This window comes from Homarus americanus, unplaced genomic scaffold, assembly GCF_018991925.1.
Source record: "Homarus americanus isolate GMGI-L3 unplaced genomic scaffold, GMGI_Hamer_2.0 scaffold22250, whole genome shotgun sequence".
NCBI lineage: Eukaryota > Metazoa > Arthropoda > Malacostraca > Decapoda > Nephropidae > Homarus > Homarus americanus.
This window is the reverse complement of record NW_024741189.1, coordinates 11,695,345-11,720,143: the sequence shown is the minus strand read 5'-3', so window position 1 is coordinate 11,720,143 and position 24,799 is coordinate 11,695,345. Positions and strand designations below refer to the sequence as shown.

Genomic DNA, 24,799 nt, shown 5'->3' with positions numbered 1-24,799 from the left:
TGGAGAAAGAATTTGTTTTTACTCAATACAATACTTATAATAGCTAATCCACCACTCATTCACAAACCCAGTAACAAATGCAAGTCTTAGTCACTGATAGCATCACTATTGTGAGAAGAGTAAAGATCATCACAAGGAGGGATTTTACAGCCTTCACAAAGCACCCATACTGTAGACCCACAATAACTGTTGGAAATAAATTCTGAACTATAACTAAACAGTCAGATGAACCAATCATTAATTACTTGCAGTAAGAATTTCATCAACAGATAGTCTTACTATTAATGTAACCCTCCTAGATTAGGGAAAAATTAGCTGAAGTAGCAGAAGACAAGTGAGATGCTTGAGTTGGCAGACTGATGAAATTTTTTCTAATATCAAAATGCTTCTCTTACTACTGCCTACAATGTTTTATGGCAGTCAGCTGATGGACAATCTACAACATGTTTTTAATGATTCTTTTGTTTAAGAACCTCTGGCTTGAGGCTTAGCCATCAAACTTGCAAACAGTCTGGTGAGGTTGACTTCTGAGTATGCATTTAACTTCAGCACCCGTTGTACTTCTGCATGGAGGATGTTGTAAGCTTTACGAACAGTGTCATCTCGAAGACCTGGGGACAAATTCATGTTGTTATATACATATTGTGCATCTTGAACAAAATTACATGTACTGTACAGTATTTGAAATAAAATTCTGTCATAGAACCCTACCTCTATTTCTGTCTTGTTCTGTACACACACTGCAAATTAGTTACAGAAAATAAAATGCACAAAAACATTAATTCACTACATTCTGTATTTTTTTTTTAATTAGTTTCCCGGTACATATCTATTTTGATGATCTGACAGCTTGATAGCACCTGTGTAAGACCTTAGCCTTTCAACATCTACTATTTGATACACTCAACCACCTGAGTAAAGCTGATACTCACGGTCATCTTTATTCTTCTGGCATGCTTTATGGTAGTCGAAGATGTAATCATAGAAGCACAGCTGCTTGTAGAGCTGTGATTCAGTATACTGCAAAGAAAATAAAAAGTTTTCAAAAGCTTATGCAAAGTTAACCTCCATCAATTCTTAATCACAATAGCTAAAATACACAAATTCATTACAATTATTTCTACTTATTGATAGAAATGTTGGACTGGTCTGAACATAGGCATACTATGATAGGCACATATTACAGATACTTTTGTTATCTATGTTAGAACACAAAACACTCCAACAGAATTAAACATTCTAATTCTTCTTCCCAACACCAGTCATTTTTTTTTTCAAAATTATTATTTTCACACTCATTGGCTGAAGTACTTACATGATCCTGAAAACTGATTTGGTAATCGGTAATCATGTATAGTATACCTGCATTTTGTAATCATCAACTCCTGTACAATGTAAGAAATTTATGAAAATTGGGAAGGATGCTTCAGAGATTAATTGCATAAATGCATTATGGAGAAAATTGTGAGTATAGAAAGATCAACAGATGTGAAAGAGAAGCTGGAAATCAGAAAAAGAAATGGCAATGGTAATCACTATAAACACAACAGCTATGAGATTATTAAATGTTGGATGAATTAGTAGGAACTATGAGATTATTAAATGTTGGATGAATTAGTAGGAATACTCATATTGCAAGTTACTTACCTCCCTGAAGAGAACTCCCCGTTCACATGAGTTGCATACGGGAAAACCCTTTGAAAAGTGAAGTGGCAGTCGTCGAGTTCTATTACTGCAACCAGGGTCTTCACAAATCAGCCATCCCTGAATAATACACACCGTAGGTATAGACAAAATAATTTCACCATAATTTTTAATACCCCAATGTACCATGCACATTTAATTTTTAATTAATGAACATATTATATGAAGTGCAAGTTGCTTCAAATAAGAGTGAACTTACACTGTAGTACTTTTTAATATGATTCCTTATGTCCAGTCTTAATTTATTGAGAATTGGAGCTGTGTGGGAGTAGATTTCAAATTTGCATTTAGGATTTGGACAATTTTTCAAGGCCACTTCTAGGTTGGAACCAGTACCCTGAAAATAAAAGAATATGAGACTGAATAGAAACCTTAATTTTAACCAAGGTTAAGAGAAAGATAACCTTATCCATGGTTCCCAGGCAAACCCAGATTATAGATCAATTTAGCAGTAGCATTGACCTTCAGAAAGCAGTCATGTGTACAGTAGCTAAAAAAAAAGTATGTGCATATTGTGTGTTAAACACAGATTATAGGTATTGGGATATGGGTGTTGTCTTTTTATACTATGTGATAGTAATCACTTAACTGTTTATTTTATTCCTATATGCCAACTCACCCGTGTTGGATACTGATTGACAGTGGGTGAAGACATGCATGCCAACCCTCCCGAGACATCACGAGTTGTACGTATAATTTCAGATGTCATCGGACCCACCCTGTTGCAAACTTTTTTTTTGCTACTGTACATGCCTTAGTTCATCACAACAAAATGAAAATGAAGATAAAAATAAGAACAATAATGTCCTCATATCAGTTTGAGACTAAGTAACCATCTTAGTGTGATATAAGGTACCAAGATGTCATGTGTACATAAATAATATAAATGACAATTCCTGCTCCTTTCACAAGTTACAATATAAGACCCCTCATAAAAGCTATTACCACAAAATGTATGTAAAAATAAGTAATATGCTATAATTAAAAGAAATATTTACTAGATACAAGGAAAAACATTAAGGCCACTTGCATTGCAGTGCAGCTAAGATTACTAGGAGCCAAGCATAGTTTGGCAGAAAATTGTGTTGAGGGAGAAGTTTGAATAGTAGGTCCACATAACTTCTCTCCCTCATCTGATATGTAAATCTGTGTTTCCCTTGTAGAACCTTTTCTCAGACTACACCCTATTATACAAAGTGAGAAAAGGGTATAGTATGTGAGTTCACCTAGGAAGGTATATAGCTCTCAATTTATTTTATACATATCCATGAGTTGTCTCAATTTTACAATAAACCTATGATGAGATATAAACTATGTCATATCAGAGGTAAGAAAGTTTTTGGTAATGCAAAATCATAAATAGTTACAGTATTTTTAAAGCACATGGATGGCCTAAGAAAACTCTGAAGTTATTCCCAACCTTTAGGTTTAACCCATTAAATTTCTTAAAAGAATGGTAATACTCGGAAGGATAATTTGATTTATAAACCCTGGTACAGCTATGCAAGGATGAGTTGGCACTGTAATTTATAGAAGACAAAGAGGACAATCCATTTGCCTCAATGTGCTGAGCTCGACTGTCTAATGAGATATTTGCTATATCACATGTATCACATAAAAGGACATATCACCCACCACTCCACGAAAAGCGGAGTCCATAGTAATAATCGTGTCACACTCTGAAGATGGGCACTTGAACGTAAACCTCTCACACATGCGATATCGCTCTTCATCTGAAACCTGAGAGGATGAGATATCATCATCTTCTTCAACTTGTCCAAACTGTTTTGAAACTCGATATCCAGAAGGATCCAGGCCTATGGATTAAGGAAATACAAACTAATAAAACTGACAAATTATCAAAACACATAGTGTATTTTCAGCCATAAGGTTATATATACTATATATTTTTTAAATCTGTGGAAAGGTATGCAGTTCATTAGTCACATCTTTATATATATTCAGAAATTATAATGGCCAAACTGGTAAATTAAGTAAAAACCCACATTGGGGAAATAAAAGGTGAAATCTTGGGAGCTGGTATGTTTCGGTCCTAGTACTTGTATTTGGACCGAAAAATAACTTTATTAATTAGTTACCAATGTGTAATATTGCTTCTCTGATCTACCACTTCTTTAAAAGGCAGCATAACAGCAAACAATTTTGTTCATTGATTTTGCATCCAGACATTCTATTCAGTATTCTACTACATTTGAAAAACTCCCTAAGCACCACATAAAATATTCCCCTTCTCTATTCATCAAAACATTTAAAAGTTACAATCATTCCTAAGTCTTGCTCTTACCAGAAGCTTAAGTCTTTATGTAAAAGGCAAACACACACACACACACACCTTAAAAGCAATATCCTCTGTTTTACATAGGTAGGGCAAGACAAGCTCTATGTTAGTATAGTATACAGCATCAATAACTTTACCATTGTTTCAAATATATATTGCCTCTGAGATGTAGTTAATCTAAACTAATATTGCAACCACCTACCAAGGCACTCGGCTATTCTTGCAGCATCAGTCCCCTCTATGGGGTCACAAAGGCGAGACACAACAGGGTGAATCTGATGCGCCAAGTAGTATTTCTTGTCTATCACCAAGGATGAATTGGATTTTAGCTCGTCCACATGATAAGCTCGCTGAACTGCAGCTAAATTGCTGCCATCCTATAGAATGGAAAATATAATATTATTAATGGTTGATGGACTATTTTACAGGGTAGGCATTCATTTATTTATTTTTTTATTTTTTTGCTGCAAGGTGGCCAAAATGTAAAACAAAGACAACCTATCCTTCATCCATTCACTCTCCACGCTGTCATCTTCCCATACACTACTCACAATATTTTTCTTTTTAACTATTACCAGCCTTTGACTGCATGGCACAGTTTTTATTAATCCGGAAATTTTGATGTTAAAGCACTTCTGTCCCTTATAAGATTTTATTTTTTGCCTAGAAGCATAATCTTGACCTGACAAATTAAGCAGAAATTTATAAGCCTCAGTCGCTCCTGGAAAAACAATGAAAGGAGTCAATTGGTGATGCCAAAACTGGCAGACTTCCTGTAGTCTCCTTTCTCCTAATGACAATTTACTAAGGCATCACTTACACCACCACATACTAAGACCCAACATACTTTATATCCTTCAAAAGTTTCAAATTACTTTCTGTCCCCAGTCACCTTCTGCTACTTGTACTTTTCTATCCAGTTCCTCACCTTCCATGTAACAGATACAACTGTATATCAAATATCAGCACAAACACCAACTTCACAATGTATCATAAACTACTTCATATCGAATACCGGCAAACATACTAACCTCACATATAACATAAGCTACAGTATCCCCCTGACGCAATTTCTTTCCTCCTCGAGAGTTCACACGAATAGCCACCTGAACATGTGGAAGACTCTTCTTGTCAGGGTAATCTTCTGGGTTCTTGGTTAAAGTCTTGGTAATGGCCAGAGTCCCAAGGTCAAACTGTCCAACATTGTAGCAAAAAGTTGTGTCAACAAGAAAAGTTAAAGATTATGTGTTTAATATCTCCATAAAAAAAGGGTAATGGGTAAAGTAAAGTTATTACTGTACAGTGAATCCACAGTTATCTGGACTAACTAGGGAGAGGTGGTGTTCACATTAGCCAAAAGTCTGGATTATTCAAAATAGAGAAAAGAATCTACAGTACATTATTCAGTGTAAATAAAGCATAATAAATCTATTCAACCCAAAATATTACTATACTTAATATAAACCCTGTAAATGATCAATAGTAGATAGAGAACATCTTTTGGCTGTTTCTAAGTCATTCTTGTTGACACTAAAATACAAAGACTGACATCGAACTTTAATGCAAATAGCTTTATTTTTCTTGATTATCAGACACTGTTTGCTAAGATATGTCAAACTCCTACATGATCTTTGTTCCAGCAATACCTGTTTCAAGATTATCTATTATTTTTAACTTGACTGAAACAGTTATACACACATTTTCTTTTTACCCCACTCTTCCATTCTTGGAACCCATTTTAAACACTTTTTAATAGGCTAAAAGTTTTAAAGGACAAAAGAGTTTGTGGACATTTGCTCACAGCTCCCCACTACATAGAAGATAAACACCAACTGACACCCAGCAGTTGCCAAACCAGCTGGCTAATCTGGAATCACTGGTGCCTGAATGACCGTACAGTACTTACAAATGAAAAGTGTCAAAACCTTCAATGCAATACATTAAGTGAAAGACATTGATTTCACATCATTTTGTTGATTGGTGGATTTGAGGGATATGAATCACTGTACAGTACCTACTGAATAATAAAAATACATGTAATAACACCAATTTAGTTTTTAAATTTCAACACATCATCAGTAATCCTCCAGGTTACGGAAGGGTTGCGTCCTTAAAATGTTGACTGTAATGCGAACTCTATTTTCCCATTAACTTCCATTATATTATGATATAATATGATAATACACAAAACCCTTGAATTTAACTCGCCACAAATGACGTAGTGCTGCATGAGGTGAGGTGGTGCGATGGGAGTTATTGGGAGATGTAGCAAGCCTTAATGTTTTCTTAACCCAGCTAAGTTTTTCTCCCACATCACACCTCCATAAAACATCAAGTTTTGTATCCAAAATAACAATTCCTCTACGAGCTCTTTTAGTACTACTGTTTTCACTTGCACTTGGTGGCCTCTTTCCACAAATCTTGAATATGGGTAATACACTGGAAAGTCTTGAATAAGATATGTGCCTAAGTGTTAATTCCAAGAGCTGGGGTCAAGACATCAAGCATACACACTGGGAGATATAAACAAACGGAGTCCAGTGGTGTGGGAATGCTGCGTACCAACGTTTGGTGATAGCAAACACCAAGAAACCCACACTAAATTAATTATAATTTTGGCCATTTTTTTCCTTCTATATTGTGATTTTTGTGTTGAAAATTAAGAAAATTTACCCCATTCCGTAAGATCAAATTTACGGGCCGTGGTCATAATTTACAAATTCTGTGTGGACAAATTTCTGTAACGTGGGGGATATCTGTATTACCTTGCTGGCTTCCAGGTCAGCTTTAAGACGCTCTAAGTGCATATGGATATTTTCAAGGCGTTCATCTGGACCTTGATCAGAGAGAAGCTGTGACACAATGTGCCTGTGGAGAGAATACAAAAGTTGTGAGATACAATATCAACAAATCATTTATCCATAACTTCTCCTTCACCTAATGGGCCATTTTCTGCATAGTAGCCCATGTAAATATTACACAAACCACGATCAATCAATACACTGAGTACATGCACACACACACACACACAATCTTTCTATTTCTCTTTAATCATTAATATAATTACACTTTTCACACTTCAAACATTAAGAATCTAAACTCCATTATTAATTAAAACTTACTTTCCACAATCTGATGCAAGTTGGGACCAATCACGTCTCACAATATCTAGACCTTTGAGTTCTTGTTCCTCCACCACTTGACCATTTGGAAGTCTAGTGACTGTGAGGGCTGCATATTTCTTTTTCTTGAGAAGGAGCATATACTTAAACACACCATCCACTTCTAGTTCCAATAACCTGTACAGCTTGTTGACTTCTGATTTGATCTATTAAAGTATTAATTGGGAATTAAAACAAATACTGTACTAGGACCTCATCTTCAAGTCTATGATGATTAAATCTGTAACCCCGAGAATATGAAACATCTGTAAACACATATAGGGTACACATAATATTCATTGTCTTCAGATTATACTATCAGTGCCCCTTTTTTTTAATATACAGTGCTAAAGCTGAATATAGTACAGTATACGAGAAATTGTAAATTCATTACCAATGTATATGTGTTCATGTCTGTTTGAGAAGAAACATTTACATTAATGTAGTCAGATAATAACCTAGATACAGCACTGACAGCAGGTAGTGGACTCAAAGCCTTGGGATTAAATATTTTCTAAAGAGAATGCACAGGCAGATCTAAAAATTACAGCAATTCTGTAAAAAAATAAGACAATAAATACTTACTTTATGACCCAGTTTGAAAACCTGGTCATAATCTGTGCAGTTGCTGTTGATCATGATGGAGTCTGTGTCACCGTATATAACATCAAAATTCATCTTCTGAACAAGGTCCCGCGTGTTCAGTAAAATATCTCGTCCCTTTTCTGAAACGTGCACAATTTATCAATCTCATTAACTTAAAACACACTTATGTTTTTTGTTTTCATTTTTAATCACATTTACTTTTCTTTTTAATTTGCTAGTGTTGACCACCCTCTTACCTGTCACCAGAGCTGCAAGATGACGTGCAAAGAATCTGGAGAAGGAGAATCCGAGGCATCCATACATGCTGTTGGCTGTCAGTTTCAGAGCCTTTTGTCGGATGTCATACTGTGGGGAATATTACTGGCTGTTAAATTAAGTACAGTAAGCCTGGAGGTAAAGAAGGAACTCAAGAGCTAATATAACACTGCCTACTTTCTTTCCTTTCAAAGTTTCACCATGTTCCGCATCTAACAACAACATATAGAAATCATTTATATATAACTCATCCAAATCAATAGTTTACTGTACCTATATCCCAAATTCAGAGTAAACCTACAATTCTTTACCTCCACTTTATATTCAATAATTAATAAATGACATCCAAGAATAAAAAAAATACTGCATAGTCGACCTGCAATTTTTTTGCAATTTAACACAAACTGTTTCAACTAACAATTTAAAGCCTGGTCTTGAATATCTTCACCACACATGTTTGTATATTAAGGGATCATGTGAGGTCTTCTGGGGCAAATGATTTTTCCAATGCATACTTCTGTAGCTATACACTATATCAGATCCAATAAAAATGTACCAATTTTCACCAAGAAACTCTTTTTTTCACTATTGTAAATCTCTCCATGCACTAATAACCACACTCAATCACCCATTTTTCATTTATTTACAATACCATTAGAAATGTTTATCTTTACAATTCATAATTTCTTCATCCCATTCACTCTCAAAATGTGTCACAAAAGAGCTCGTTTTATAATATCCTTCTGTTACATATTATTCATACTTAACCTTTTCTTTAGCCTATAGGAAATTTTTGCACTATAGCACATTACACATATTATAAGCAACATGACCAATATAAACACATACACACAAGTAAATAAATATTACCTTCTAAGACTATAGCTGCAGTTCAAGATATATCTAGCAATTGCAGCATTACTTATGAATTAAAATGATTATGACTGAATCAATTCAATCTTGTGATGCTTTAATTTATCTGAAAAGAGTTAAATATGAACAAAATATTGAAAGGGTCCCGTTTGATGGTGTATCGGCCCAACTATACTTGATAAACATTATATACATCAAGAGATATCCTTTATGTAAATATCAGTCATGATCTAAATAGTAACTTCTGTATTATGAATTCTTATATGAAACTTCTTTAGTTTGGCTTTACTTAATACTAAATTCTTGTCATTGAGGGTTGGGCTTGAAAAAGAAATTAGCTAACAAGAGAGATGGGAAGGATAAAGCTTAACTACATTCTCTAAGTATGTAAAACAATTATTCCCAAACCTGCAGCTTCAAATCATTAGATAGATCTGGCTGCTTCATCATCTGCTTGACTTGTTTCCTGCTCTCCACTAACTTTCGAATCTCTGTTGGTAACACTCCTGGCTCCAATTCCTGATCTGGTAGTGCTGGTAACTCTTCATTAGCCTGTCAAATGGGAAAAGCAAGATTATTAATGTGTACTTGACTTCATTTATATTTGATTTCAATTAAAGTAACAATTCTAGGAAGAAAATACCCAAAGATATAGCAACTAAAATTATGCACTCCACTTGTGGTTATATATATAAAAAAAAATTATGCAGTACATCATCTACAGCTCTAGCTATAATAAACAAGTCCAGCTACTCTTATTAAAGTACAGTAACTACAGTATAACAATTACAATGACAAAACACTGGACATGACAGAAGTTCATGGGCAGCAAATCAAAATGTTTCCTTTCAAGATTGATTAGTCCATCCTGCAAGTACTTTCCCACTATGATAAAGGGATGAAGGGTAGCCAGAATCAGGAACAAACACAGTACAGTTTATATCTTACTTCATTTAATATTGGTTACTCTCACTAACTGTTGTAAGATATACTCTGCACTAGTTAGCCCCTTCCAAAACAAAGCCCAAAGTTGTCCATCTGGTTTAGCTGTCACTTCATATGCTACACAATGGGGGCAGCTATAAAAATTAAAAGCACCTACTGTAAATTTTAAAATATTACCTCTCCATTCATCTGTTGGACTGTGGTAAAGCAGATGTTGTATTCCTGGATGATACTTGGATATAGAGAGTTGAAGTCCATTAACAAGATATACTTGTCATAGAAACCCTTCTTAGGTTCCAGGACTAAACCACCAGTGTATGCAGGTTTTCGCTTCCCCTTTCCCTCCTTTTCATTATCTTCCTCCTCACCAATTTTGTTGTCATTTGAGGGAACCTATTGAGTTAATATGAAAGTCTGAACAAGTCACAATAAAACAGAAATGACCAATAATTAATAAAGGCTAAAAAGACTTTGGATAACATACAGAAAGTAATACTGAATGTTGTTTCAACTCCCATGAATGCTTCTAGTAGTAGTATATGTTAATTATTACTTCAACAAGAAATGAAAATAACACGTATGTCTGATATACAAAGGACTTAACTAAAGTACCTTTTGGTTGGCTTTGCTGTACTGCTTGTCAGGAACAATAAAGTTCTTTTCAGTAAATGCATGAAGCAGGAGAAACTCATTTCTCTCTGATCGACCACCAAGTAGTGTACGTGACATTATGTTTCCTGTTGGAAAATATAATATTTAATAAATATCAAATACCTCTGCTATACTGTACTATATATTGCCTGCCAAGGACATTATGGTAAAGTGATAACTAAGCTTATTTTCATACCTTCCTGATGAGAATAACAAATCCCAGGGAAAAACCTTACTTCTAACTTCATACAGAATTGCTGGTAAAACCATATCTCCTTCTTTTCTCAAATATAATCATTTTAAGATTAATAATGAGCTATAATTCAGAAACACTGAATATGAATTATATGAAATGATCAATGACTTCAGTGAAGGCATCAGAAGACTGACACAAGCATGCTGTTTTCTAAAGAGGCCAAGGGGCAAAGCTTTGGCTAGTGTCTTGCTCTCCAGAGTGCATCCAGGATTTTAGTGTAACCTGATCTAATCTGCATGATTAGTCATTTAGTACTGTAATTTCTTATGAAAGAGCAAAAATTGCACAATTGGTTGGAAGCAACCCAGGAGTGGGTTGCAATGGACCAGAGGTTTACTGAACACATACTCATCAATGACCCTGAAACATTCTATCTTTATCACCCTTTTGTGCTTTGGCACAGGGAAGCCAGAATCAAGAGAAGCACAGGCAATCGCACATTGTCATTTGCCCTGGTTGCCTTATAACACATGTTCTACTATGACATTCCTAGTCCATCTTTACTCCACTCCTACTTTTATATATAATGCACCCCGTATAGTGGATCAAGAATACAGAGACAACATATGGGGCCAGTGGTAGAGCACACCCGCACAAATTGGAGGGGGGAGGGGGGAATTACCTCACTCACTTTCTTATACCCTCAACTTCCATATGCTGCCTACAAATTTAATATCTATATATGTATTTCTTACCAGCTATGTTTGTTATTTGTAGAGCTAGAGGCAGTACATTCAACTCGCACATAAGTCGGAGAACATACAACGCATCTTGCATGGTTAGTGACACAAGCTGAAGTAATGTTGATGATGATCTGCAAATGACAAATTAGTCACTCATCTATACAAGACTTGAGATATTCTATGAAACAAGTATAATATTATCAGCTAAAGTGAAATCTCAAGTTATGGTAAATGTACAAAGCTGAAGCATCTTTTCCATTGTAGAAATACTTACTCATACATCTTTTTTACTTCTTCTACAGTTAATGCCTTAAACTGGTCCACAGGTACACGAAGAACTTGCAAGACCAATGCTCCCAGATCATAACTTTTGGCTCTGATAAGCTCTTTAGAGGAGATCTTTAAGTCACTAACAAGACGACCGCACATTGCTATTTTCTCTGCAAATCCCTTCCCCTGTGTTAAGAGATACATTTAGAAAAACTGGATGATAAGATTATCCTTTTCACATCTATCTATAAACAATAATTCATATCTGCAGCCTATTAAAAAAAATAAAAAAAATAAAATAAAATAAAAATAAATCCAGTTAAAATCTTGTTAACCCCTTCACTCTGGGGACACCACTTATAATATTCTATTTGGCTAACACCAGATGATTTCTTTCAGCAGAAGGAAACCTGTATACAAGTGGTTAATGAGAAACTGTGGGGCTCACATAACAAGAACTTGCTACCCCTCCAAGAGCATTAAAAAAATGGAAACCCTTTTAAGGCAATTCCATACCTAAGGTGACTACAGTACAGGGATATAAAATTTCAGACTGTAATATTAATGTTCAAAGATAATAAGGAATACTAACCGTTAACTTTGGCATTTGTGTCCGCCTCAGTCGACCAAGACGAGACCAATGAGGAATTTTATTAATACCGACACGGTGGAGCAGCACACTCAGGTCGAATCCAAAGAAATCATGACCTACGACAATATCAGGATCTATCTTGTATATTTTAGCCAACAGGAAGCCCAGAAGAGCTCTCTCAGTATCAATCTTCTCAACTTTTACACGGTGTTTGTTGAGAACATCCTTCAGGTCCCAGGGCCAAGTAACATCTACTGGGTGTGTCATTGCTATTGAAAATATGAATAGAGTTAGCAATGGAGGTACATATCTGGATTTATAAATAACATAAACATTAAATACCAAGATGATAATCACTTCTATAACATTTGTGTATGCTCTTCCTCAGAGCTACTAATACCCTGTCTGTTCTCCTTTCTATCAATTAATATTATACTGTGCTGTATTTACAAATTTCTTTTCTCCATTCTCTACCCTCAATTTGAACCTGACCACTCAGGCCACACACATCTGCACAGTATACACTGCTGATGTCCTACTCAATATAAATTTGGGGGAAGGATAAACAACTGACTGACAGTGCTACATTATTTGGTGTGAATGGGGTCTTATTGTGGAAGGGAGCACCATAGTCGAATGCATTATACCAGTAAGAACAAAACAATGGCAAAAATGAAATGTCTGTGTAAGTGAGCTGGAGGATGGGTTGGGTGTGTACAACGATATCACTGAAATCTAAAAACGGAATACTGTATCAGGCAATTTCTAATGGCAGTAAATTAATGCATTGTGCAAATGATACAAGGGAAAGGATATTTAGATTGTCAAGGAAGCAAAAAATACTTTTCACTTCAAGACCAGAGGATTAACCTCCATTATAGAATAACTGAATGATTGAAATGAATAATACTAATACTTACCGTACTTGAAACTTTCAAAACTGCTGCACTTGAAGTCGTAACCAAAGGATATGCTGAATAGTGGTAATACATATCTATAGGCTATACATAACTAAAGGCTACAAATAAAAAAACTGTAAATGTACTGTAAAGCATATTCTATGATAAAGAGAATAATGAGAAAAATATTCCTATTACAATTATAAATATAGTATTAAGACTCACCACAAAAGTGAGTTTGAAATGGAGGTTGTGGCGGAGCTTTGTCAAGTGGAAACTCGTAATGAACAAGACAGGACACCATCGCTACTTCATTCTGGTAAGTCTTGGGGTTCACTGTTGTCCGCATGCTTATGGTCATCACTACCATAGGAGGAGTAGCCAAACCTGATACTGGTGTCACATAGTCTGGTTTCAACGACACTGCCTGGATGTAGAACATTACGAGCATTAACATGTTAAGATCCTTTTCTCTCCATATATAAGCAATTATAGCAAAGACCCACCTGAAAATTCCCCAAACCCCCTCCAGTTCTCGGAGATATGTTGTCATAGGTGTCTCACTCAGACATATAGTTTTTTTTCTTCTTCAAGTTTGGTGAAACTGTGAGAGAACTTAATCACAATTATCCTGTCTAAATGCAGACAAACTGTACTTTCAGCTATGATCATCTCAGTGGAACCATTTTGGTATTGTCCATCATCCAACACATTTGTCACAACATTCTGCAGGAAGCTATTTTGACTCTTATGCAAAATGTTGATTGTAATTAACAGTATAGTAACATTAACTAAAACCATCAACTTCAAGTGTTCATAACCCACCCAACCATAATTTAGGCAAATTTCCCTGACACCTTGTTGAAAGCAGTGCAAGAACTTGGTTACATAATATTGTTTTCAATATTAATAAAATATATGTGCAAACATCTTTCAACTTAAGATCCTGATCTCCAGAACTTGAAAGTCTTTCGTCACACTTGATCAAACAACATACAGCCCACCTATCTTAAGTGAAAAACCAGTTACTGATTTTTTTTAACGGGAAATAGCCCACCTGGGCACAGGTCATCGACCCACAACAGGGCTTAGGGGGCAAAAAAATAAGAGTAAAAAGAAATAAAAATAGAAAAGAAAAGATTATATTAATCTACACCACGAAGATGTCATAAAACCAGCTTTTTGAAGTGCGACAGATTGTACGAGTATGGAAACACAGAAGAAGGCAGAGCATTCCACAGTTTAGCTGTGTGAGGAAAGAAGGATGTACTACAGGTTGTACCTCTCTAGTCCGGCAACCTCGGGACCTGACCGGTGCCGGACCATGGAAATTCACCCTTTTCCTGGATAGATAGTGGCTTGTGCTGATGCTTGGAAGCACTAGCACCACTTTCTCTGCATCATGGTCTCTTTGAAGACATATTGAAGGGTTAAATGTTGTATAGTAGCTTCTCAAATTTTGCGAGTTTTTAATTCTTAACGTATTTTACTGGAACACACACAAAAAAATAAATAAATAAAAATTTTGACGGCGGAAACTTGAATTTCGACGGGTTTGAATGGCCCGCCAACGTGCAGACGACGTTCATAATCGTGTAAACAGCGTCATTTATCTTATGTACAAAAGATTCATTATTGTTTATTACTGAGTGTCTTTTTTATTGAATTAATGTTTATGTGTGCAAAATGAGCAATACAATTCATTAATAATACGTAGAATATTAAAACACACGAGGAAATGACACAGCATTGTTTTCGTTGATTACAAAACCAGTGACTGACTGGTTCTACATATAAAACTGAAGAAAATAAGACCTTGGCTGTAGCTGTAGTAAAATTAATATGGTTGTTTTAAGTAATGTTATTTAATGTTAATAAATGGAATAATAGAAGTAGCTAATGATAATGGTAAAGAAAAAAGAGAGATCGCGTACGTAAGTGCGCATGCGCACACGTGAAAACATATCGTCATTACTTTACTTAAGAATATGAAAGCAACACTTATTTACTGTTCATATACATTTTAATTAGTGTTTCTGAATTTGTTTTTATTGAATTAATGTTTGTGTGTGCAAAATTAACAATACAATTTGTTAATAATACGTGGAATATTAGAGGAGATGAGACGGCTGCCGGCATTGTTTATGTTAAAGCTTACAAAACCAGTGACTAATTGGTTCTACATATAAAACTGAAGAAAATAAGACCCTGATTTTAGCTGTAGAAAAATTAATGTAAAACAATTAATATGGTTGTTTGAAGTACCTGTAATGTTATTTAATGTTAATAAATGGAACAATATAAGTAGCTAACCATTAATGGTGAAAAAAAGTGAGACTGCGAGTATGTAAGTGCGCACATGTGAAAACATATCGTCATTACTCTACATAAGAATATGAAAGCAACACTTATTTACTGCTCATATATATTGAAGGGTTAAATGTTGTACTCTGTATAGACAAGCAGAGAGAGAGAGAGCAGCCGAACTGCCGGATGTAAACAAACCTTAATTTCCCGCGGCTTTTTTTCTTTAAGGGGATTAGCGCACCCGGGCATAGGTCACTGACCCACATTGGGGCCTGAGGGGCAAAAATTTCATACTCCTTTAATAATAATAATAATTCAGACAAGTAAAAAAAAAAAAAAGCTGCCTATCTACCTATTGGACAAACTAAAATCGTTCCGAACCACAGAATGCCGGACGAGAGAGGTACAACCTGTATAACGGGTTATTCTAGTGTGATCAACATCCACAGAGAAACGGTGGGCATCGCGGGCAAGGCGAGTGTTACGAGCCCACGGCCTTGCCGGTGGCACACAGGATGCCAAATCCACCGAACATTGCCCGTTAAAGTACCTGTAAAAGAGAGAGTGAAGCAACATTGCGGCGAAGAGAAAGGGAAGAAAGATTATCAACTTTCTCTCTCTGAGTTCTATAACAGATACATGAACTAACCTCTATTTTACACCAAGACACAGCTGGAGATGGTAACTGAGGTAACTTTACATCCAGCCATCCCGGGCCTTTGATTTGCCGATCAAGTAAGAATATTTCCAAGGGGGATGTATTGGTGCCAAAAACATGACTGAATGTATTACCACGCAAATCATTGGGAAGAACTGGAAGGTTGGCCTGTAACACAGCAAACTCAAAATTAAACACATATTAGTAGCATCTATCTTTCTCTCTCTAATTTTAATAATAATAATAAGAACAATAACTTAACTGCAAAGCCCATGCCATGTTAACATAATAGCTCTACCTTTAGAGAAAGAGTACGATACATACCCGGTATGCAACTCTAGTAACACAGAAACTACGAGAAAAAACAACAACAACAAATGTATGATCATTATTTTACTTTTGAGAATAATCTTCAAGATATATGACAAGAACTGGATAAAGAAAGTTACTCAACAGAAATCAAATACTGTATACAGTAATGCCAACAGACAAACACCACAATTTTCTACATAATGGTGAACTATAAAAACAAAATGACCCATGAAAACATGGTTTTCGAGGAATAACTTACAGAATAACGGACTTCTAAATATTCTGATTCTTGAGGAACTTCAGACTTTTCAAAAGCATACTTCTTGGTGACCGTCCTTGACCTGAACTGAAGAATCTTGAATTTGTTTGACACAGTGGAGTCAAACTCTTCATAAACATCCATCATAGTTATGTCGCCCAATTCTTCATTGGTCTTCAGATTAACTTTCTGAAATATGAACAGAACCATGAAAAAATATTCCAGCCACCACATTTCTTGAAACAACTTCTTTTACAGAGCCGGCTCACCCCACAACCGAACACTTAGGGCACCTCTCAATCTCTAGGGGGTCCTTAAGCAATGTCTTTCTAATTTATTTCTACCCTTTTAAAAATCCCGAAAGGGCTAATGGTTTTCAAACTGGCTCAGGCTCGCAGCTGGGCCGATGAAGCATACCAATGCCAAAAGCATGATAATTGTCTATACAGTGTGAAAAATTTACAGCATATATTTTTTTTTGTGGTGGTGGTGGGGCAGATAGAATTTATCAATGACTATTTGTCATGTATAACATCAATGTTTACTGTTATTTATTGTTTGTTTTTGCCCATGCACATTGTGCCTATATGTATGATGTATGTGTGATAGTGTGCAATGAAATTCAGATGTCCTTAAATAAACGATTTAGGCTTATATGAGTTTGAATGCAACTGGGCAGCGTACAATGAGGAAAGGGAGTGGGCTAAACAAAATCCTGCTTAGGGCCCCGAAACAGGTAGGACCAGCCCTGTGCTTTTAGGTTAACGACAGTATATAAAAGCTCAGAACATGTTACAGTACTTCAGAAAGAAGGAATCAGAAACATAAATAAATTATGAATGTATTTGTCAGCTTTCTGCTGGTACTGAAGTGATTTTAATTTCAGTGATCACCTTTTTTTTTCTTCCAAACAAGCTTGTGTTCTGAAACTCCAAGACAATTCATTTCCAGGCTTAAAACGATTCTGATGCATTCCTTTAGCGGTTTTACACCAAGGCTTTGAGGTATTTTTTCATTGCATTTAAATAAAGAAAGTAATATTTACCTGGTAATAAATGAAATAAGATAAGAGATAACCCCTAGATCATAAAAAATAATTACCTTTTTTCGAGGTAAGATGTATATTCTTCTCTCTACATTCTTGACAGTGACACAACAGCTGATATGGGTCTGAGCTGATTCGACCCACACCTTGCCAAACAGGTAGACTATTCCTGGTTGCTTGAAGTAATCTTCATAGGCATCCAACCAATAAAATCGCAAAACCTGTGGAATTCATATGAACATCATGAAGGAATATCGTTTTTCTGGTTCTAGTCATTTGGATAAATAAAGATTAGTTATAGGTAAAGACACTGTTATTGAAATATTAATATCATGTATACCTGAAAAAGATGATAACAACCAAGCACTTCAATAAAGAGCAAGGATCAATTTAACATAACATATGAGCCAACAAGCCTGAGAATGTTCCTCCCAATCTAAACATTCTAATAAGTTTTAACTTAAGCCATAAATTAAATGGCTGATTCCCCTGACCAAGACCAAAGAACTAACTGTAAATAGATAAATTTTGCCTGATGCTTGGTTTCACTGTGTCCTATAGAACTTTAGTTACTGTATGGAATCCATCTACTGTACTTATAGATGGATGGATGGATGGACAGCATCACAAATTGCCCCCAATACCAAAATATTTTGGTCAATAGGAGCCAATAACAGGGATATCTACCTGGTCTCCTTCGGCATTAGTGGTAAGAGGGAGCTGGGATGAATCAATCTGGACATCCTGGTTGAACTGTGCTTCTTTTAACTCTCCCTTGATAGTTTCCCATCCAGTTGCTAGTTGGCTTTCATCAACTTTGGGTCTGTGGAAAAGATATACATAAAACAAATATCATAAAAATGAAGCCCAAGTATGAAAATTTGCTTGAAATTGAAATAAAAAGTGCAGCCGTCACAAATAGGACAGCAGCACAGTGCCTTATTAGCTAAAAAAAATGGATTACAGAATTTCAATAATGTTCTTACATGTCTACACTTTCTCTTAATAGGCTTTCTTTACAAAACATTCAATCGATCTCCCTCACTCCCTCTGAACAATACCCCTAATGCCATGGAAAAGCAAAAACAAAAAATCCACCTTGCTGAAAATCCTCTGTTAGAGTCAGTTTTCAATCCATCATCCCTTTCTTCTTTCTTTTCTTCATATATTTCCATCTTTTTTTCTTTTATACTCCCTGATTCTTTCATTTCCTCATCAACAATCAATGCCTCCATCTGTAAAAACATTGCCATATTAAATTTTGAATGACTATACAACTACTGTACAGTATTAAAACTATAAAGCTTAACTCTATCCACTGGTAAGTCAAAGGCTTACTACCAACCATATCAGCAACATATACGTCATATTCTTATTCAATCTCATTTGTATATGCAGTATACTTGCAAGAATTTCATTCAATAATTATCTTCATCTTAAAAGAATAAAGAATAGAGTTATTTTCTGGGCCACACAACTCAACTGAGTATGCAAAGAAGCAATGTGAATTAATGTGGAAGCTAGAGGCTAAAGATTTTTTTCTGTACACTGTGTATGCTATTTGAGGAGATGAACAAGTGTGGGTAGAATCCAGTACAGGTATTTGTATTTGTTTTAAACTTTCCTGTTGCCTTCTTCACATGTTTTACATTGCTCTCCTAATAAATTCCCATTTTTTTAGGCTTCTAGATACTGTACTTCCAGTAGATAGAGTTCTGTCAGACAATCTTAAATCTATGATCAGCAACACTGATATAAAAAAGTTAAGTTCAATAAACATTTCAACCTACAGTGTAAGTGTCCCCATAGAATAATGATGATAAAGAAAATCCTTAGAAACAAATCCTGAGATTCCATCCCTCTAAAAACCTATATGTATTGTATTCTATTCAGAAAAATTCTATAACTAAATGCACTCCTCAAGGCACTATAATGTATCAGGCCCAACACATCCATATTTCAGTCTATCACACCTAATAATACTCCTGTTCATTATATTATTGCCACATGTAGCAGTCTCACCTTGTGCTTCTAGGACTCAAAATTATGGAAAAAAAAAAATCTTCAAATCCCAAACTTTTCTCTTTTCCTAACCCCCCTACTCCTCAAAGTTTGGAAATGACCATGAAGCTTCACAAACTTCCCAGAGAAACCCTTGTGTAAATGGTGAACAGTAATACCAATATTCAGTCTGTATTAATTCTCCCAGTGATGACGGTAACCTAAGTCATTACCACAGTAGGATTCTTAGAGGAGAAATGCAGAATTTTTCCATCCAAATATACCTGTATATGTAGGTACTACAGGTATACCATACACTCACATTTTCCATATCAAAGTCCCCATCCATAATATCCATGGAATCAAACTGCTCAATTTGCTGAGATGGTGGATCCTCTTTTATGTCCAATGACCTCTTAGCCTGTGAAAGAGAAACCACTGAAGTTATAAAAAAAAGCTGTTACTACAAACTAAAGTAATTAATGATACTAGTATTGTATATAAATTTAGCTGCTGACCACTCAAAAACAAATGACATTAAATTCAGTACAGTACTTGAATTATTTACAAGATTATCAGAATCCTTCACCCCCCAACATAATGACCCAAATAAATATCCAAACAGTACCCTAGGAGAAGCCCCCTTGACAACATTCTCTTCAGATATACTGCGAGGCTTGAGTAGATTAAGGGATGCCTTGGCTCGGATGGGAGTGGTGATCTGAGGTCTGGCAAAAGGGTTCACTGGCCCTTTATTTGCAACCGGAGAGGCTTTAGGCTTCTCTTTTTTGAGGAAGGTAGGTCGTGGTGGGCGGACTGTGTCAGGTTCTTTGTCAAGGTCTTGTAAGATGTCCCCGAGGACATCATCATCATCAAGTCGCACAAGTGTCTGATAATAAATAATTTTAATTGTCAGTGAGCTACGTGGAGAGAGAGAGAGAGAGAATTCTACAGGAGGAATGTATGTTTGATGATAAAGAGGGAGTTCAGAGACAGTAAAATAATTCTTACTTCAACTTCTGGCAGTGAAATATAAATTGAGAATGGAACAAAATGCTCTAAAATTCATACTAAAGAGGTAATTTAAGTGAGGGTTACCAGAATGGAAAGGATAGGCAATAGTTTGGTGAATAGGGCACTTGGAATGGCAGGGAAGACAGGCAATGCAAACTGTGGAGTGGTAGAGGTTCACTAGGATGGTTCCTTACATCAGAAAGATGTAAAGGAGATACATGGAATAAAGAGGATATACAGTATTTGATATATTTAACAAATGTTTAGTAAGAGGGACACTGCCTACATCGTGGAAGGAAAAGGTAGAGCAGGGGATGAAATAAGGGAAATAGAGGGGAAAGAATGCATGTATTATAATAATAAGGCAGACTGGAGACTCTTCCATCTTAGCCAATCCCCTTACACGGGAGGTTCTGGCATAAGTGAAACATCGTACAGTATATGAGAATAACAAAATATATTGCTTTTAACAAGAGGAATATTTCCACATCACATTCAACTTGGCAATTCATCATATACAGCTTAGCAATTGAACACACAACTAATCAGTTAATAAAACATAACTTTGTAGCTTTTCATACCTCAGCCTTTTTCCTCTTTGCAGGCATGTTGATCAGCATGTTTTTTATATTCCCTGAGCCGTGCCGGACAGTTGATGTCCCCGACGACTTCTCACTGGATCCTTTAAACCTTTTACCAATTTTAGCTTTTCCCTTTTTTGACAGGAATATGTCACCATCATTGTCTTCATCAAAGATTTCTCTGCCATCTTCCACATACCCTGAACCATCTTGAGAAAATATTTTTCTTTTAAATAAATTTTACATTGCATTAAAATCCAAATTCAGTACACTGTATATGAAAGAATTCCTTGAAGCATTTTTGTTTACCAAGGTGTGCTTTTATGAGGCCAATAGCAGACAGGGCAGTTTGTTGATTATCTAAATGTAAACATGGCAAAATAAAAATAAGTTCAGTTGGATAACATACAGATCAAGTGAAAATTTATACACTCCTGGTATCATGTGAAGATTAGCTCCTTCAGTCTATTTCACAGAAAGATTAACCCAACGCTAATTAACTAATATAACATAGAATAACATGATCTAATTAATTCAACCCAACTCCCCAGGCAGTCAGGGTGTTTAATCACAAGTTGAAAAAAGGTGGGAGAGGAAGAGGGCGGGTAACCTTCACACGATTTCTGTACCTAAATTTGACAGCACATTTAGTCTGGGAGCAACCTGACAAAATATACTGAAATCAAGTACCACAATTGGGATAAATAAAGGTACACTGTTCCCATCATTAGACCATCTTTGAAATGCTTGTACAAAACAAGTTATTCATGCACTTCTCTTTCTTGAATACAATGATGTAAATACAGTCCAGCGCTGTATAACTATACTCATCATTTTATGGCTATTTTCCACACCACACTTTCTTAGAGCAACTAGCATACCTTGATTCTATATAAATTACTTGCATACTACAAATAAATTTTCTAGATAATTGTGAATTTTTACCATCATCAATAATCCAATCCTCTTCTAGGCGATCTTGTCGTCTCTTGGAATATTCACGCTCATCTACTTCCTCATAAACATTCTTAACTCCAGCAATCTGTAAAATACAAAGGATTGATCCTGAATGCCTATTTTCAAGCTAAGCCTACTGTCATGCATCACTATGCTTATTATACTGTACTATGCACTGATAAGCACTTGAGAGATTTAGTCAGTGGCAATATGATCACTCTGTGTTAAGGGAAGATGAGGTTAAATGAAGGCAATGTACTGTACAGGTATTAAAAACTATCAAATCAAGAGCAAAGCAAACACATCAAAATGGTTTTAAATTAAGAAAAATTTAGATTCATGAAGGCAACAGGTAAACACTGGTTTAGAAATAGTTGTGATTCAGTGGAACATGTTAACAAACATCTTTAACTCAAATTTGTTGGATTGTTTCAATTACATATTGGCTGGAAACATACATGGGTAAAATTGGTTGGGTGTAAACAGTGGCTGCCTAGTAGGACCAACAGGCCCAATGCAGTTCCTCTATTCTTACCATATGTTCTTAATGGGGAGGAACAACTAAGTGTGCGCTAATTCCAAGGATAGATCTAATCAGTGCATATCATCTGGTGACTAATATTCTAGAGGTGTACAGCATGCCAGGTAGAAGGAAAAATAAATAAAAAGTAAATATGTTAATAATAAAATACAGCACTCTTTTGTTTATTATTTACCCCCCCCCCCCTTTTTTTAACTTACTTCATATTTATGTTTGGATCCCTTTAAATCCTTGAGTCTTTGTAGTGCAGCAAATCGACCATGTTTATCTTTAAGAGTTCGGCGGGATCTTGAAGTTGCCAGGCTCTCAGCAGACTCGTTGGACACTGAATTGAGAAATTCACATTTTCAAGGTGATCTGTAATGCTGTAATGCTGTAATTTCACACATCTGGCCAAAAACACCAAAGAAAGTCCTTTGTGACAACATCAGGAGTAAAGTTGTTTCTCAGACCCTGTGCTTCCTTTGTTACCACATACTGTAATCATTTATCCAAATGGATCCTGGTCATCGATTTCAATTAATACGGTATTGCAGTGAGGGCAACTTCATTATAACCTGAGAAAACCACAACTAAAGTGCAATTATTTCAATACAGTAATATCTCCGTGAGCTGGAATCCCCCAAACCCAGAATTCTCTGATAGCCGGAATTGAAATTTTCCAATACCCAAAAAATTCCGGATTAATTCCGGGGATGGTGGAGCATTTTTCTGGGTTTGAGAGATGAAAATCAGATGCATTTTCTGGAAATTCCGAGAAAATTTTTCCGTTACCCAGAAAATTCGGGGGACGAGGGATATTTTTCCGGGTTCGAGACATGATGTAATGAGCAACTTCTGGAAATTCCGAGAACATTTTTCTGTTACCCGGAAAATTCCAGGGATGAGGGATTTTTTTACGGCTCTGAGTCACCTTATTACCCTGAAATCTCTCATTCATGGAAGTGCTCTGCACCAATTGTTCCGGCTAACGGGGATATCACTGCATTGTTATTACTCATGCAAGCCTGGAAGAAGACAGACTTTTTTTAGGAAATTAGAAGTGGTGATATTTTTTCTTCATATTCATCCCACAGCTTCCAGAGACAGACTTATTTGTCATGATTTACTTTTCTTGTGCATGATTTTAGCAAGTGCTCAGCAACTAGTTGTAATTGCAAATCAACCAAGGTGGTGAAGAAAAAATACCTTCATTTGTTCTGTATTTTGTTTATTTATTAATGTTTTAATCGTTTTCTTTATTAAATAATTAATAATCATGTATAATAATAACACAATAAATTTCGAGTCGGTATACATGTGTAATTTCTATTCGTGTAAAATAATAACTTACAATTTATCACTATAATACCAGTGACTAACGGTCTGTCAGTGGATTCTTTGGTGATGAACCGGGTTGGTGACGAAATGGAGTGTATCCGTAGACCTAATAGATCCTACCTAACCAACCAAAGAAACCTAACTAACCTTACCCAACTTCCTAGCCGGGGGATGTGGACCCCCTTCATATTAAACAGAAAATACCGAGCCAATCAGAGTGCACTCACGGTAAAATAACATTAATAGGAACTTAGCCGGTCATGGCAAAATATCCACTATGAATAAACATTACAGACATTACATAGGCCAAAGTGGGCACAATTAAATGCATATATCTTTAAGAATTACACAGTATTTAGTTAACATAATTATACAGAACACTTTAAGTTGTCAGGCTGAAGATTGTACCAAATTGACATTGTGAATCCTTTTTCGCGTATAACATTGAGAAAATAGTAAAATACAAATTTCGCTGATTCACTGTATTTGTAGACAGGAACTTGTGTATATATCTCACCCTTTTCTCCTTCTGTCTCCATTATGTGTGACAATAATACTACACACAGTAGGAACTTCTCAGGTCATGAAATTGCGCGCGAAGATCATAAAC

General features: G+C 35.7%; 1 protein-coding gene across 1 annotated transcript; it reads right to left on the bottom strand.

The window, feature by feature from the left end:
* On the bottom strand, positions 1–24,794 carry LOC121875639 (DNA polymerase alpha catalytic subunit-like). Its single transcript, XM_042380250.1, has 29 exons — positions 24,707–24,794; positions 23,070–23,194; positions 22,317–22,413; positions 21,372–21,580; positions 20,405–20,665; positions 20,099–20,197; positions 18,874–19,010; positions 18,463–18,598; positions 17,832–17,996; positions 16,731–16,919; positions 16,151–16,327; positions 13,420–13,621; positions 12,296–12,564; positions 11,708–11,889; positions 11,446–11,564; positions 10,456–10,580; positions 10,021–10,236; positions 9,307–9,450; positions 8,007–8,115; positions 7,750–7,889; positions 7,126–7,331; positions 6,769–6,871; positions 5,035–5,196; positions 4,206–4,380; positions 3,340–3,521; positions 1,904–2,041; positions 1,648–1,764; positions 933–1,020; positions 1–611 (listed from the first exon to the last, which is right to left on the bottom strand). Exons 1-29 carry the CDS (start codon positions 24,726–24,728, stop codon positions 466–468), a joined length of 4,440 nt encoding a protein of 1,479 aa, XP_042236184.1. The 5' UTR covers positions 24,729–24,794; the 3' UTR covers positions 1–465.
* Positions 24,795–24,799: the final 5 nt, after the last annotated feature.

Bases quoted from the DNA above. Each gene is read 5' to 3' on its own strand.
- LOC121875639 (XM_042380250.1), bottom strand. From the start codon at position 24,728: ATGGAGACAGAAGGAGAAAAGG. The intron at 11,890-12,295 runs GTTAGTATTCCT...CTCTTAACACAG, and splicing joins CACAAATGCCAAAGTTAACG to GGGAAGGGATTTGCAGAGAA. The intron at 8,116-9,306 runs GTTTGGGAATAA...TATTCCCCACAG, and splicing joins CTAATGATTTGAAGCTGCAG to TATGACATCCGACAAAAGGC.